We start from the raw sequence: 17,293 nt of genomic DNA, 5'->3' as shown, positions 1-17,293 counted from the left end.
GGGGCGGGGGCCTGGGGGGCCTGGGCGCCCGGGGAGGGGGCGCGGCGCGTGGGGTCGGGGCGGGCCGGGGCCGCAGAGTTGGGGCGCCCGGGGCGCCGGCTTGCTCCCTCGCGCCTCTCCCATTGTTTCCTCTCCCGGCAGGGCCGATGGGCGTGTGCTCCCCTGGCCAATTCTCGGCTGGGAGGCTCAGAGGTCCTGGGTGTTTTGCAAACGCACAACGATTCTCTAAGATGCCAACTTGGGAGTGAAGTTAACTGGTTGTTTTCAAACCTGCCTTTCCCGTCGGTAAATAAATCCTTGGAAAGTTTATTTATTTTGAACGAGGTATCTGTGAGTCCCCAGCCTCCTTGGAATTGCCAAATGCATGTGTTGCTTCCTGTTGGACTATTGGGAAATTTTTTTTTTGGACTCAGTATATTCCGTTGGAAATAAGTATGATTTCTGAACTGAATATGGGTTAAAATTGAAAATGTTTGCACTAACGAATGAGAGCAGACAGAAGAAAGTTGGTTACCGGAAGATAACTGTAATCTCAGGAGACTGAGTATTCATTAAGAATGAAATGTTATTTTTGTGGTGTAATTACTGCAACACTGTTGCTTTTGGTGGTTAAGACTTCAAGCTGTTTTTTTCTCAGTCTGCAATGACAATGGGTTGGGAAAAAGGACTGAAAAGATACATTCTTTCCTTTTACAAAACTGGACTATGGTACATACGTACCTGACTTTAAGAAAACTCAATATATGAACATTTAGACGTTCAAAGTATTCAGCTTTTTTGAAGAAGCAAAGTACAATGATATGTAATTGATAGCTACGAGAACAGCCTAAGTAAGTTATTCACAATATCAAGTTTCCAGTTCAGTTTTAATTATGTCATTTGATCAAACACGTTAGAGGTGTTACATACCTCAAATGCTTTTTGAGGTAAATACTTCCCAGTGAATTAAGCTGCTAGAATCAAAGTGTTACTTTTATTTAACTATCTTATTTTATAAATTAAACTTAGACCCAGAGAGGTTGTTTCCCAAAGTCACATGGCTCTTTTGTGGCAAAACTGAGCCTAGAATTCACTTCACCAGGCTTCAGTCTGGGACTGTGTTTACTGTGCCCAAGTGCATTACTAGAAGTGCCATTTCTTACTTGGTGATGATCCTCCATAGGTACTTTAAAAAAGTGTCTTCTTTTTCTGAAAAATAATAAAATTCTCGCTGTTTCTCAGTACCTTGTATCTAAGCATTATTTAATAGCAGCATTTTCCTTAAATGTGGACCTTTTTGGTACAAACATTTTCTTTCCTAAAGAGATATTTGGCATTTTCAAGGTGTGGTTTCAGAAGTAAGGTTTACAAGTCAACTTTTCAAATACTCGCATTCCTGACGAATAAAAAAGATAAATTGGGGTGAAAAATGCTCTTTTAAAAGGATTTCTAAATTCTAAATCTTTAACCACTGTGGTGAAGATGAGGAAGGGAAAAGCATGGAATGTGGCCTATAGAAGAAAGTATAAGAAATCACTCCCAGCCTTCAAAATGAATAATGTATCTTTAAAATTTTAAAGTCTACTTATGGGAAAATAGAATTCACTTCACAAAATCCAGTTTGTTACAGTGTGAACGTTTCTGTGTTATAAAACAAAGCACTCTTGAGTGCAGAGGCTATTTGTTAAGTAGTGATAGAGCAGCAGCTGTTTTTAAAAGTGGTTGTACACCACTCATCAGTCATCTGGGATGTCTATTAAAAATGTAGATTCTTTTGCCCAAAGACATGGGGGAAGGGGATTTTAAAGTGACTCCCTTTGTGATTCTTATGCTCACTCAAGTTTGAGAACTGTTGTATTCAAGATATAATGCTAGGAGATTGGGTCAAACTCGCCCAATACAAAATAGCTTTTTGTGTATGTTGAGAGATGTACCCAAGGGTTAGAAGAAATGGATTTTATTTTAGATTTTACTACCTTTAACTAGTTGGTCTTAGTCAGAAGTGCCTCATGTCCCTTCATATTTACTCTTAATGACCAACTTAGAACAGAAGAGCAATGGAGCAATAAAGTTCTGTGAGATAGTAGTGAAAAGAGTTAGAGGCAGGGACCTAACCAGATGAACAGGATTTGTCAGAGCTCAGCAGAGTTTATACCTGAGGCTCCCCAGAGTAACGACTGCCAGGGCCCTGTCTTTTGTATCTTGGTTGATTAGTTAGTGCAGTCCAGCAGTAGAGTCGAGACTAGTTATTTGCTTTGTGTTTTACATTTTCTTTCCATTCAGGCTTTTTATAAATTTAAGAAATGTTCTTTTTATAGGGAGTTGGTGACTTAGTTTTAAAAAGTGGAGCCTCTAACATTACCTGATTTTGTATTTGCATACATTTAATTTTTTTCACCTGTTAAGTATATTATAGGAACTCGAATACTTGTTAAATTAAGGTGAATAGTTAAGACTGTTTTATCTCTCATCCTCACTGTTAATCACCTTTGCTGCTTAACATGATATATTTTTTTTTTTTTTTTTTTTTTTTTTTTTTTTTTTTTTTTAAGGCTTGTTTTATTTTAATGGCTGATCTTTGTCATCACAGAGGCCAGTATGTACAGACAAAGTGGGAGGTTTTATTTCTTGGTCTCTTCCTCCTTGGATAAAGTCTTGATGATCTCCTCCTTCTTGGCCTGGAGGCGCTCTTCACGGCGCTTGCGTGCTTCCTTGGTCTTAGACCTGCGGGCCTCAGCCTGGTCAGCCAGGAGCTTCTTGCGGGCCTTGTCTGCCTTCAGCTTGTGGATGTGTTCCATGAGAATCCGCTTGTTTTTGAACACATTCCCCTTCACCTTCAGGTACAGGCTGTGATACATGTGGCGATCGATCTTCTTAGATTCACGGTATCTTCTGAGCAGCCGGCGCAAAATCCTCATTCTCCTCATCCATGTGACCTTCTCTGGCATTCGGGCATTGGCTGTACCCTTCCGCTTACCTATGCCCATGTGCCTGCCCTTCCGGCGGGCCAAGGTGTTTTTCCGGCATCGAGCCCGGGAATGGACCGTCACAGGCTTGCGGATGATCAGCCCATCTTTGATGAGCTTCCGGATCTGCTGACGGGAGTTGGCATTAGCGATTTCATTGGTCTCATTGGGGTCTAACCAGACCTTCTTCTTACCACAGCGGAGGACACTAGAGGCGAGCCTCTTCTGAAGCCTGAGCATACTCATGGCTGCGGCCGCAGCAGCGAAAGGAAAGAGCTTAACATGATATTTTTAATGCATATTAGTTTTATTTTGGGATAGAAGAACCAGACCCCAATCTTGAAAGATTTTACAGTCTCATTTGGGAATTGAAAATGTGCATTTTTGAAAGCTTAAGAATTTGCACCCATTTTTCTTCTCCTTTCAAATGAACTCACATCTCATTATCAGCTTCGATATAGTTTTTAAATCCCCCAATTTCAAAAATTATCCAAATGTATTACAGACTCTGCTCACTCACCTTGCTCATTTTTTCAGCAAACATCTGTCACAGCATACAAGAGACATGGTCCTCTAGTGGCACTCCAGAGTCTTTTCTAGAACTATAGCGAATGCACCTAATTCACTAATTACCTAATTCCGTATAGTGAGTGGCACTTAACTATTAACTAATTCCGTATAGGCTTTGTGAGAACTTCCTTAGTAGAGAGCACATGTTTTCTAGTAATTACTGGGATAAAAGGAAAGTCTCAGATCCTTGAATATGGGAATTTGTGGCTGGTGTACCTGACAAAATGTCCTGATTGGCCACACCAATAGAGCCTTAGTTGGCAGAGCTGGGTGAATAAGCATTCTGCCAGCTCTTGCCTTGGCAGGAATCTCTGTCATTTATAGCTTAATGGGGCTGTGGTTTATAGCCCAGACCAATTGATGCGATTGGGAACTCAGTTACCATCAGCTGGGCTGGCTGAACCTTGAATAATGGTCCTCTATCTGGGTAGAGTCACCTCTGGCGTTGCTGCTCACCCTCCTTGCCCCTTATTCTTGTTACCATTTAGTCACCATCTTACTACCATAGATCACTTCTAATAATGCTTATGATTTTGCTATAATTTTGTACCATCTTTCCTCAGACCCTTCTGCCATGGAAACCTTTTCATCATCTCACTTTATTCAGCATCTGTCACTAACCTGACACACCTACCCATGGACGTCTTTTGGAGCAATTAAATAGCAATGGCATATTCTTTGTGATGTAGTTAGGAAATTTTCTGATTTCCCATAGGAATGTCCTGAAATTAAAATGTATTTTTAAAAAGACAAATCAATTGAACATTTTCATATTTGACTGAAAGCTAATTTTATAGGAAGTTCCCACTTGACTATACTCTCTGCTGACATTTTTATTTTTCAGTTGTCCAAAGAGTACAAGAGGCTGGCCCAGTGGTGTGAGCTCATCTGCCTTTTTCAGAATATATTCTTTTCAGCTGTCATTTAAATCATCATCCTTTTTTAAATTTTTGTCCATGTTCCTTCTTGTACTGGTGTCAAAACTTAATATTTTAGTCAGACATGGTGGCAATGTGCCTGTAGTCCCTGCTACTCAGGAGGTTGAGGCAAGAGAACTGCTTGAGTTCAGAAGTTCAAGACTGTAGTTGCACTATGATTGTGCCTGTGAATAGCCACTGCACTCCAGTCTGGACAACACAGCAAGACCCTGTCTCTAAAAGTAAAAATAAGAAAACCCAGCTGGGCATGGTGGCTCACATCTGTAATGGGTGGCCCATGCCTCCTGGCACTTTGGGGGGCCTAGGCTGGAGGATCACTTGAGCTCAGGAGTTTGAGACCAGCCTGAACAACACAGGGAGATACCATCTCTACAGAAAATAATAATAATAATAAAGCCTGGGTGCGGTGGTTCATGCCTGTAATACCAGCATTTTGGGAGGCCGAGGTGGGTGGATCATTTGAGGTCAGGAGTTCGAGACCAGCCTGGCCAACATGGTGAATCCCCACCTTTACTAAAAATACAAATATTAGCCAAGTGTGGTGGCAGGTGTCTGTAGTCCCAGCTACTTGGGAGGCTGACACAGGAGAATCCCATGAACCCAGGAGGTAGAGGTTACAGTGAGCTGAGATTGTGCCACTGCACTCCAGCCTGGGAGACAGAGCGAGATTTTGTCTCAAAACAAACAAACAAAAAAAATCAGGCCAGGTGTGGTGGCTCATGCCTGTAATCTCAGTACTTTGAGAGGCTAAGGTGGGTGATCACTTGAGGTCGGGAGTTCAAGACCATGGTTAACGTAGCAAAACCATGTCTCTACTAAAAATACAAAAATTAGCCTGGCATGGTGGCACATGCTTGTAGTCCCAGCTACTCTGGAGGCTGAAGCAGGAGAATCGCTTGAACCCCAAGAGGTAGAGGTTGCAGTGAGCTGAGATCACACCACTGCACTCTAGCCTGGGCAACAGAGTGAGACTCCATCTCAAAAAAAAAAAAAAAATTAGCCAGGTGTGGTGATGCATGCCTGTGGTTCTAATATTTTAGCTTTAAAGTTTGTCTTTTAATGTGTGGAGAGCTGGTACTATGTAAGAACAATAAAATAATTATAGTTGTTATAACTCTGATAGTCACCATCTGTGTACACTGTAGAGGAATGTTGGCGCTGCAGTCTTTTGAGTCACATCTGTCTCTGCAGGTAACCATCCTATAAGCAGCCTAATTTTTGAACATAGAAGACAGTCATATGTATAATTATACAAATTTGACATATTTGTCAATAAAGATTTTAGGTTCTTTTAGATTACTTTTTCTCAACCTTTTAAAAAATCCTCCCTCTCCTGGCCTTTTAGGCCTGTTTTCTAATTGTTCTCCCCATGAAAATTTAATACCAGAGATACACTATGTATCTGTTTATGTACTGTAGATATATCTGCTTTCTGCATAACATAAATACAGTACTTTTTTTTACCCCAACTCTCCATCTCCTCAACTCATTGAGAATACATGTTTTATACTAATTTAAAGCAATCATAAAATAGTGAGGCAGAAAAATACTGTTTGGTCATGCTTTATATGTTATAATAATAGTTTTAAAGGAATGACATTAGTATAATAAGTTATAGGTTTTTCATAAGATTGTTTTAACCTAGGAATTTACTATCTTGAGAGCAGCCATGACAAAGAGTACCTTGCTGGGGCTGGTGAGGGTGTAGCATTTCTCCAAGTCCCTCTGATAAAGATGAGGTCCTTTGCTATGGGCAATTGATGTTTTCTCAGTCTTATAGAAAGCATCAATTACAGCATCTTTAGAAGACTTTATTTATCTGAAATATGTAAACTAAATGAAATCACAGAACTTTCTGTGCAAACTCAATTCAAGACAAGTCCTTGAGCCTGGCCTTGTAACCAAATTACCAGCCATTAGTTATTCTTACATAGAAAATAATTTCTATGAACTTTGATTTTTTTTGATTAATATAATCCTACTATCCTTAAAAATAGGATAGGACAAAACTAAGGAAACAGGATACAGTATGACCATATTTACATTGAAAAGTCATATTGAATAGAAAAAAAAGCCTGACAAAATAAAGTTATAAATATACATTCCTAATTTGGCTGCTTATTTTTAAAAGAATAGATACTTTGTGAATACACTAAAAACCACTACATTGTACACTTTGAACGGGTGAGTTTTATGGTATGGGAATTTATGTCAGTATATATTAATTTAAAGAACCACCTGAGCTTTAAAAACAAAGATTAGATAGAAGAAAAGAATGGTTTTATATCCAAGAACCTTTAAGAGCTTTTTACATTTTTAGATTTTTTTTACTTTTCTTCCTCAAAGAACAAAAAATAAAATTAAAAATTGATAGGTAAAAATGTTCCTACCTGTTTTAAATTTAGAAAAGTAAGCACTTCTTGGAAAGAGCCAATACCCACAGTTGAGAGAATGTGGGAGAAGGGAAGATGAGTCAGGCCAGCATGTCACCAGCTGCTCAGTGGCCTGGCATAGAGCCACCTCATTGTTTTTTATCCAGCAGCACTGAAAGTGGTTCCTTTCTCTTTCCACTCTGACTCTGACCTTTCGATTCCTTTGGATTGCATATGTTCCGTGGAGTAAGGCAAGCACAAGGATATGTCAGACATATCTCTCCTTGAATAGATTTTTGTGACCACAGACTTGACATTTCAAAACTGAATGAGTCTTTGAGGCTTTTTAAACTGCAAATTCTTCCTGATTTTTCCCATTTCTGTCATATCTTCAGCTCTTAAAGTATGTTTTTTTTTTTTTAAATCTCGTATCTTTTTTTTTTTTGAGACAAGAGTCTCACTCTGTCACCCAGGCTACAGTGCAGTGGCGCAATCTCAGATCACTGCAACCTCCACCTCCCAGGTTCAAGCAATTCTCCTGCCTCAGCCTTCTGAGTAGCTGGGACCATAGGCATGTGCCACAATGCCTGGCTAATTTTTGCGTATTTAGTAGAGACGGGGTTTCGCCATGTTGGCCAGGCTGGTCTTGAACTCCTGACCTCAAGTGATCCACCCATCTCGGCCCCCCAAAGTGCTGGGATTATAGACATGGACCACTGTGCCCGGCCCTATCTTGTATCTTTTTTTTTTTTTTTTTGCCCCCGAGACAGAGTCTTACTCTGTCACCCAGGCTGGAGTGCAATGGCATGGTCTCAGCTCACTGCAACCTCTGCCTCCCGGATTTGAGCGATTCTCCTGCATCAGCCTCCCAAGTAGCTGGGACTACCACACCCGGCTAATTTTTGTTGGCCAGGCTGGTCTCGAACTCCTGACCTCATGATCCTCCCGCCTCGGTCTCCCAAAGTGCTGGGATTACAGACGTGAGCCACCACACCTGGCCTTTTGTATCTTTTATATAGAACTTTGCCATTGTTTTCTGTTCTTTAATGGCTGTGAAGTTACTCTGTTAAAGATGATTTTAGGTTTTGAAGTAGTTGGTGCTAGGTTTGACAGGCAGCAGGTGAGTGGTGTGGATGTCCACTTGAGGAAAATGGAAACATCTGTTTGACTGAAATATTTTTTCCTGCAGACCTCCCATGTAAGTGAAATTTACACTATTAAACATGATTTTTAGCATGTTACCTATGAGGAATTACATGCTGAACATAGATAAGTACATTCTTTTAGCATGAAAAGATTATTTCAGCTTATGGATGAACAGTCTTAAAGTAGTAAAAACATAGGACAGGCATTTTGATTGAGGCAATTATACTGTAAGAGAAAAGAAAGTAGAAGTTTTAGAGGGTGGGGCTTTACTAAGAAGGCTTGTAAGAGGTGATGTCATAAGCAAAAGTGTGTGAAAAAGCAGAGGACGTTCGAGGTCTGGGGAAGGAATGGATGATACCGTTAAGTGAGAGAAGGGTGTAGAAACTAGATGAGTACTGTTCTATCATTTTGCCAAGGAGTAGCTTTGAGGCCTTTCCTATTTTGTGATTTGTTTACCCATCTATCTGATGAATATTTAGTGAGTGCCTAATATGTGCGAAGTATGTATTTGTTCCTGCCATCAAGGAATTTATATTTGCAGTGGAGGGAGACAGACAATAAAACATGTATAATGTGCCAGGTGGCAAATGCTTTGAAGAAAAATAGAGGAGAGTGAGGGGTAAGGGGTTACCTGTCTCACAATGTCGGGGGAGAGGGGGTAGGCCTCACAGACAGGTGAATTTTGAGCAGACTTGAAGGAAGTGAGAAACCCATCATATGAAATGGGGAAATTGCCTCATGGAGCAGGCTTTGAAGCAAGGATGTGCTGGGCAGTTTTGAGGAACAGAAGGGCCAGCATGGCTGGAGTGGAGTCAGCAAGGGGAAAGCTGGAGGAGTTGAGGAGAGAGAGGAGAGAGGGCAGCTGGGGGATAGAGAGTACTGGGGTGTATCCCCCATGGCCTGGTAAGGACTTGAGATTTTACTGAGTGAGATGGGATGTCATGGAGGACGGTACTTTCATAGCATGTAGTGTAGTGGAAAGAGCTTAGATTTGGTGGTAAGGGAGCTATGTTTACTCCTTTCTCTGCCAAGGATCAGCTATATGTTCTAGTGTCAATTTCTTTACAGGTAATCAGGGGCTGTTCCCTTATCCCATCTGTGCAGGAATAAATGAGATTATTTTATAAGGTTCTTAGTATAGTGGTTGAAGATACATAGTAGCTAATATTGTCACCTATATCGTTATTGTAAATATTAACAAAGATTGAAGATACCAGAACAATTTCTCCATTTAACAAGTCTGTTGACCCACTTGAAAAAGTGGTTTTGTAATATTTCTACTTTGTGTGTGTGGCTGAATAAGTGCCATGTGCCATTGCAGACCTGGTTCAGGGGGCTTACAGTGAAGATCAAGTAGGTTTCTGTGATAGTGCTGGCCACTATGACATTTTCTGTTACTCTCTGAAAATGTAAACAATACCCTGTTCAACAGGCAATGTTTGCTTCTCCTTTGGGAGGTAACCCAGACTATACAGTAGTCTCCCCTTATCCTCAGTGGATACATTCCAAGAGCCTCAGTGGATGCCTGAAACTGGATACTACAGAACCCTATTATCTACTATGTTTTTTCTTATACAAACATAGCGATGGTAAAATTTTAATTTATAAATTAGGTACAGTAAGAGATTAACAGTAACTAATAATAAAATAGAACAATTATAATAGTATGCCAGCATTGCTACTCTTGTACTTTGGGGCCACTGTTAAGTAAAATAAGGGTTATTTGAACATAAGCACTGTGATACTGCTAAAATGGCTACTAAGTGACTTACAAGCACTTTAAGTGGCTACTAAGTGACTTACAAGGTAGTGTCTACAGCATGGATATGCTGGACAAAGGAATTACATTCTTGGCAGCAGGGGTCCCCAACCCCCAAGCCATGGACTTGTGCTGGTGGGTGGCCTTTTAGGAACTGGGCCACACAGCAGGTGAGCAGCAGACAAGTGAGCATTACCACCTGCGCTCCACCCCCTGTCAGATCAGCAATGGCATTAGATTCTCATGGGAGCGTGAACCCTATTGTGAACTGCTCATGTGAGGGATCTAGGTTGCACACTCCTTATGACAATCTAATGCCTGTTGATCTGGGGTGGAGCAGTTGCATCCCAAAACATTCCCTTTGCATGCCCCCATCCCCCCACTGTCCATGGAAAAATTGTCTTCCATGAAACCAGAACCAGTCACTGGTGCCAAAAAGGTTGGGGACCGCTGCTTGGTGGGATGGAGCTGTGTAGTGTAAGATTTCATCATGCTGCTCAGAATAGCATGCAACTTAAAAACTTGTGAATTGCTTATTTTCTGGAGTTCATTTAATTTTTTCAGATTGCAGTTGACTGTGCGTAATTGAAACCATGAAAAGTGAAACCTTGGATAAGGATTTCTGTAATCAGTTACATCCCTGCCCTCATAACGCTTAAAATTTATCAAGGACTGTAAACTCAATGTTTGGCACATAATAGGTACTCAATCTAAGCAAATAAATGAAGAAAGAAAGAATAAACATATAACAATACTGTCACTGTATATATGTACCTTGTGAATAACCTTCAATCAATTTAAACATTTACTTTTATGTTTTTTCTTCCTTTATTATTTCACATTTTCCTTGCTTATTATATGAGAGTCTGTAATCGGAAACTTAAACCTGCCTCTTAGAAATTGGTTAGTTTACAATTTACTTCCCTCCTTAAAATCGTCCAGTGGTTCCTTGTCACCATTAAGTCCAAATTCCCTAGCTTGTATATAAGACTATCAAGATAGGACCCTTGACCTGTCTGACTTCATCTCTCACTGTCTCCCACTTAGAGACTGTGCTTCAGCCATGCTGGGCTACTTTCCAGAAAAAATTTTACTTAATGAGCCTTTGGCACCATCATGTCCCTATCCCTTCTTTGCCCTCACCTCTACACATCTTGCAAAACTCAGCTTGAATAATCGTCTCTTCTACCTGGCCTTCCTTTGTGAGTTACCCCTTTTCTGCATCCAGAGTGCCCTATACTACCCATCTCTGCCCTAGCACTTATTGTGTGGTGACGTAATAGTTTATAGTCTCGTGTCTCCCCATTGGATGAAGTTCCCTAATGGGAAAGCTATAGGTTTTTTTCTTTGTTTATTTAACAACCGCCACAGTGTCTGCTGCATACCAGCTACTCAATAAATGTTGGATGTTATGGAGTCTACTGTATTTATTAAATTTGGGAGTTGACTGTAAGGCCCAGATCCATATGACATGGACTCCCTGTTTTCCTTTCGTCATTTTCTGTGCATTTAAAAAAATTTAGTAAATGTGTCATTCTGTCATCCCTTGGTTCTATATTCTAATATGGATTCCCCAACTGTAAGCTCACAAAAGCTCGAATAAAATAGAAATCTCTCTGGATCAAATTCTGTGAGGTTTAACTCTAATATTACTAACCACCAGCAGATGTTTCTAAATTATTTGGCATAATTAGATAACAAATTCCACTTCATTAAACTATTGTTCATTTTCATTTCAGTGGTACAAAGGGAATGTACATAAATTAGCTTGGTTTGTTCATGTTTTACCCTCACAGTAGGGAACATAATCAAACTGAATAGGAATTCAGTATGAAAATGGCTAATTTAACCTTTTCGAGGTCTGAAAATAAAAACAACATAATCTTTCATTAATTTGTCTGCTACAGGAACCTTCCTATTAGTTTTCAGATGGTTGTGAGAAGAGCAGATATAAACAGCAGTTTAAACATTAACATTTTTAAATGGGTTAAAAAACCTTTTATTTCTGTTATTTATTAATGCCTCTTGTTTTTCTAGGAAGAATTTGAGGCAATTTACAAAAAGATTCAGTGCAAGAAGATTGAAACAATAATCATGGGAATTTGTTTTTCTCTGTCTTGTGTCATTAGGTTCTTCCTCTCCCTTGGGTTGTTTCCCTCTGATTGTAGCCGTGATTTGCCATTCCATATGGTAAAGCCTTTTTCTTTTTTTTTTTTTTTTTTTTTAGTTTTGGTACCCTCTCAAGCACTGTCATGTGTTTTTTTGGTGCTCCTCCCATTACCAAGGACTTATTGAAAGAGAAGTCTCTGTGTGCTCCCCTTCCACTTTCTACATGTCTGTTTTCATCTCTTCCCAGCCACGGTGCCACAGATAATAATTAGTTTTTAGGTGTTTGTGAATGTCATTCATCTCTAGTGAAAAAGGAGAGATTGACAACTGTTAAAGAAAAACTTATTCTAACGCTTGTTAAAGCAGCAAAGAAGATTGTATTTAAGATAATCATGATAGGTGTCCAGACTATTGTGATAGGGGAGAGAGATTGGACTCAATTCCGAATATAACATGAACAAGCAGGAATTTATAACCATGAAGCAGGTTGTGGGGGTGGTGGATGGACAGTTACTAAGAGGAGACATCAAGGGTGGGGGAATTATTGCTAAACTGACATAACAGGATTCTTACTGAGGGCATGTCAGTGTGATCATATAACAAGGGTAGGGGATTGAGGAATTCCATTAGCTAGCAAGTGATTGGAGCCAGGTGTGGTGGCTCATGCCTGTAATCGCAGCAGTTTGGGAGGCTGAAGCTGAAGGATTGCTTGAGGCCAGGAATTCAAGAGCAGCCTGAGCAATGTAGTGAGACTCTCATCTTTACAAAAAATAAAAAAATAGCTGGCATGGTGGCACACACCTGTAGTTCCAGCTATTTGGGGAGGCTGAGGCTGGAGGATTGCTTGAGCCCAGGTGTTAGAGCCCAGGCTTCGGTGAGCACTCCAGCCTGGGTGACAGAGTCAGACTCTGTCTCTTAAAAAAAAAAAAAAAGTGATTAGATATCAAAAGTAGAGGGATTCTCTCTCAACTGACTTAGCAGGCTTCTTGGTTAAACTGGGCTATGCAGGCCTGGTGGGGCGTGGGCCAAGGTGGAGGCCTGGTTGAGAAGAGGGCCTAGGAGAAGCCTGACTAAAGTTTGGTCAAGGAGAGCATCTTGTCACAAGTGTCATCTTATATTTGCTTCTGATCAACTGGAAGTGCTTTATCCATTAGGAGCCAGTATCCAGTGGCTTGTTTGAATATTTGTTCTTTCTGCACTATTTGATGTTTTTGATTACATCTTTCTTCTTAAAACTTTTTTCTCTCGTCTTTTGAGACATTGTTTTCTGCCGCTATTCCTTTTCCTCCCTTTCCTATGCTTCAGTTTGTTCTGTTTGATCCCCTCTATGTCAGTGCTTTTCAAGAACTGACCTTCTTTTCTCTTTTGGAAGCATGTAGGTTTCAACAGTGAACACCGTGTGAATGATTCCCAAGTCTTTTATCTGTCTCCAGCCTGCCCTTCCATACACTCCACAGCTCTATCTGGATTTCCTATAGACACTTCAGACGCCACATGTTCCTGCACCATGTTCTTTGTGTTTATTCTTCCATCCTCTCTTTCTTTGCCTCTGATACCCAACCAGCTGCTAACTTGCAGATTGGTCTTTGCATGGCTTTCATACTTCTTTCTTTCTGTGGCTCTGCCTTTCCTTTCAGTTCTGCAACCTCTTCCTCTGCCCTCTGTCACCCATCAGAAGGAGTCCCTTCATGTTCTGAATTCTGTATCATTTTTTCTGTGAATCTCTCATGACATTTGTGAATGCATTTCTTCGTAATAGTTATGTATCTTATTTTTGTCATCTTTTCTAGACTGACAGTTTCTCTAAAGTAAGATTCATTTCTTTTTCATTTCTGTATTCCTCGCAGTGCTTAAACTTAGCACAGTGCTTCACACATAGCAGGTACTTGAAAATATTTGTTAAATGAATAAAATAGCTCCCCTAAACCATGGTATTCCTGTAGCTTAACAATTTCCAGGGTAGAAATATAAAGCATTTTTAAAGTTATTCTATTGCTTTATAATACTTTAATCAAGTTATCAACAGTTAACATTTCCAGATCTCTTATATATTGTTTTTGTTAACTAATTATCTTATTTTCAGGCTTTAACAGAAAAAATACATGTATTCCTGCAGTATTGTTTCATGTCAAGGGCAGGTATATCACTTACTCTGGAATTGGTTCCTTTTGCTAGCTTATCTTTTCCCAAAAGTTTCCTGTGAAATTACAGTTACATTTATACTGTTATATTTTATAAAAACCTCTTTATCCTTCTTTTAACTTTCAAACCAGAGGAGAAGGGACACTAAACAGTATCTATAAACACAGGGCTTGTTATAATCCAGGTTGATTTTCTGGCCCCTTTAATGTTGTCATGTGTCCGGTAGTCAACTGGAAACAGAAACCTTCTGGGGGGACCATGCTAAAGGTAGGAAAAATGATGGGTTCTTCTGCTCTGAGAGCTGTTCTCTCTTCTTTCAGACTTTCCTAGGCTGTTAGCAAGGAATTGGTGAAGGGAAGCCTTTCTTTGTTCAGGTCTCCCTTTCAGACCCTGGTGGGTTAGCCAAGTTCATAGGACGTTTACATATTAGTCCTCCACTTAAAAACTAGCTTGTGTTTTGAAGGTTGCTGAATAGATGTCACTAAGTAGTAGACCAAAAAGCTCACCCTAATGATTGTTTTATAGAATGCAATATATTAAACCATGACCCTTTTAAAAGATGCAGTCAGTGGTTTATATGACATTTCACTTATTGCTTATTATAATATTTAATTCTGAAAAAAATGTTTTGATGAAATTGACTTTACTACTCCTGTAATTTGTTCCTATAAGATGATTTTGCCTATTAAGTCTTTGGATGGTATTTATTACTATTCTGAGATTTGTATCTCAAATTTGGATGTTATAAAGATGTCATTATATATGTGTACAGCATATGTAATTAAAGATGAGAGCCATGAAAATGCAATTCATGTTTCTTTTATCATAATGTTTAAAAGTTGACCAGGGCCGGGTGCGGTGGCTCACGCCTGTAATCCCAGCACTTTGGGAGGCCGAGGCGGGCGGATCACGAGGTCAGGAGATCGAGACCATCCCGGCTAACACGGTGAAACCCCGTCTCTACTAAAAATACAAAAAAAAATTAGCCGGGCGTGGTAGCGGGCGCCTGTAGTCCCAGCTACTCGGGAGGCTGAGGCAGGAGAATGGCGTGAACCCGGGAGGCGGAGCTTGCAGTGAGCCGAGATCGCGCCACTGCACTCCAGCCTGGGCGACAGAGCGAGACTCCGTCTCAAAAAAAAAAAAAAAAAGTTGACCAGATATTTTAAAGTTATTATATATTCCTGGGAAGAGAAATGCTTCTCTGGGCATGTCGGTTCATTTTTTTTAGTTGAAGTTAAAAGGATAGATTATTTCAAAAGAACAAGAAAAGGAACAAGATGGATTAATAATACAGTGGTAAAAAGAAAGGGGGCAACAGACATCGCTATACAGTAGGGACACTTGCAGAATACTTAAAGGCTTGTCATCCTGAATTTTCCAGACACATGGCTCTGCAGTTCTCTGGAGAGCCACAAGCCCCTTTCTTGCAGGGGCGGGACAGGTTGGTGGGGATTGGAGTGGGTAGGGGAAGATCTGCTGTTCCTAGGTCTCTCCAGACAGAGGAGCTCTTGCTTTCTCTTTTAGTGTTTATTTGTTCCTCTCTTCTCCCTCCCTCTCCGTCTTCCCCGCCCCCCCCCCGTGACCTCGCACTCTTGCTCTTGCGCTCGCGCGCTCTCTCTCTCTCTCACACACACACACACAGACACACCACACACACACACCCCACACACACCAAGTCTGCCAATGTCAGGAGCAATGGGAAGGAAAGAGCAGTGATCGAACACACAGATCCCAGAACTTACTCATTCGGATGAGACCTTATTCAGCTCAAGATGCCTTCTCATGTCACTCTTCTAATCAAAACTTCTTCTTTTACCTTTATTCAAGTATAATAATTGATCTTTAGAGGCATATGACAATTTTTAAACTTTTTTTTTGAAATAATTTTTAGTTAAAGGTTGATCAAAATCTTAATAGAAAAAGTCCAGTGTTTTCAGGTCTTATCTGTTTGTACCAGGGGAAGAAGGAAAATTGATGTATGTTATTTACATTAATATTAGATAATTTGTAAAAGATCTGTCCCAAAATAGTTTTTTTTATTGGTAAGAGTACATTTAAGATAAACATGCAACTTTTTTTTTTTTTTTGAGACAGGGTTTCACTGTGTTTCCCAGGCTGCAGTGTGGTGGTGTGATCACTGCTCACCGCAGCCTTGACCTCCTGGGCTCAGGCGATCCTCCCACCTCAGCCTCCCAAGTAGCTGAGACCACAGGTGCGTGCCACCATGCCCAGCTAATTTTTAAATAATCTGTAGAGACAGGGTCTCCCTGTGTTGCCCAGGCTGGTCTCGAAGTTCTGGGCTCAAGCACTCCTCCCACCTTAGGAGGAACCTTCAAAGTGTAATTCTTCAAAGCTCCAGGATTACAGGTGTGATCCACCATGCCAGGCCTAATATGCAACTTTAATATGTTGCTTACTGTGTGTTTTCAGCTGTCATAATTATTAGGTGGCAAGGCACAGTTTTTAAAAGTTGACGTATTTATCTTTTTTTTTTTTTTTTTTTTTTTGAGTTGGAGTTTCGCTCTTGTTGCCCAGGCTGGAATGTGGTGGTGCCATCTCAGCTCACTGCAACCTCCGCCTTCTGGTTTCAAGCCATTCTCCTGTCTCAGCCTCCCGAGTAGCTGGGATTACAGGCGCCCGCCACCACACCTGGCTAATTTTTGTATTTTTAGTGGAGACGGGGTTTCACCATGTTGGCCAGGCTGGTCTCGAACTCCTGACCTTGTGATCTGCCCACCTCAGCCTCCCTAAATGCTGGGATTACAGGTGTGAGCCACCATGCCTGGCCTTGTTTATCTTTTATTTTAAAATTTAAACAGGTTTATGGTAATACAGTTAAACTACATAGTTCATAGGACTTTTAGCAGATTGAGAGATGAAGACTTTATAATAGATTAATTTCACTACTATTTTTGAAAAAATGCAGCAGCTTTTAATAATAAATACCATTGAACAGTACTTTTTCTGACTTACGATTTGAATGCAGACAGAAATGGTAATGTGAACTGAAATAAAGTCTAATACTTTAAACCCTTGTGTTCTTTCAAATCTATTTCCCTAAATTACAGCAATATACACCTTCTTTCAAATTATAAAAATAATTTATTGTTAATGCTGAGATATTAAGCTGAGATGAACTGGTATATTTCATACTGTATTTATTAACACTTTACATGCTGTCTCTTTTCTAAAGAGCTCAAACCAGTGATGAGTTTTATAGGCTCATTTTATTTTCCACTGCCATATTATAAGAAGATTCATAGCTGCTGAGAAAGCTGCCATAGAATATTATCTGTCATATTGTCTCAAGGC

General features: G+C 40.2%; 2 protein-coding genes across 2 annotated transcripts in view; one reads left to right on the top strand and one right to left on the bottom strand.

Moving 5' to 3' along the window:
* Positions 1–17,293, top strand: part of CHN1 (chimerin 1) — a 211,193-nt gene that overhangs the window by 2,674 nt on the left and 191,226 nt on the right. The gene's annotated exons all lie outside the window — the stretch shown is intronic.
* Positions 2,534–5,428, bottom strand: LOC129397284 (large ribosomal subunit protein eL19). The gene has a single exon (XM_055108793.2). It carries the CDS (start codon positions 3,189–3,191, stop codon positions 2,601–2,603), a length of 591 nt encoding a protein of 196 aa, XP_054964768.1. The 5' UTR covers positions 3,192–5,428; the 3' UTR covers positions 2,534–2,600.

This window comes from Pan paniscus, chromosome 13 (assembly GCF_029289425.2).
Source record: "Pan paniscus chromosome 13, NHGRI_mPanPan1-v2.0_pri, whole genome shotgun sequence".
Classification (NCBI taxonomy): Eukaryota; Metazoa; Chordata; class Mammalia; order Primates; family Hominidae; genus Pan; species Pan paniscus.
The sequence above is the reverse complement of the archived record's forward strand: the minus strand, read 5'-3'. Positions and strand labels throughout refer to the sequence as shown.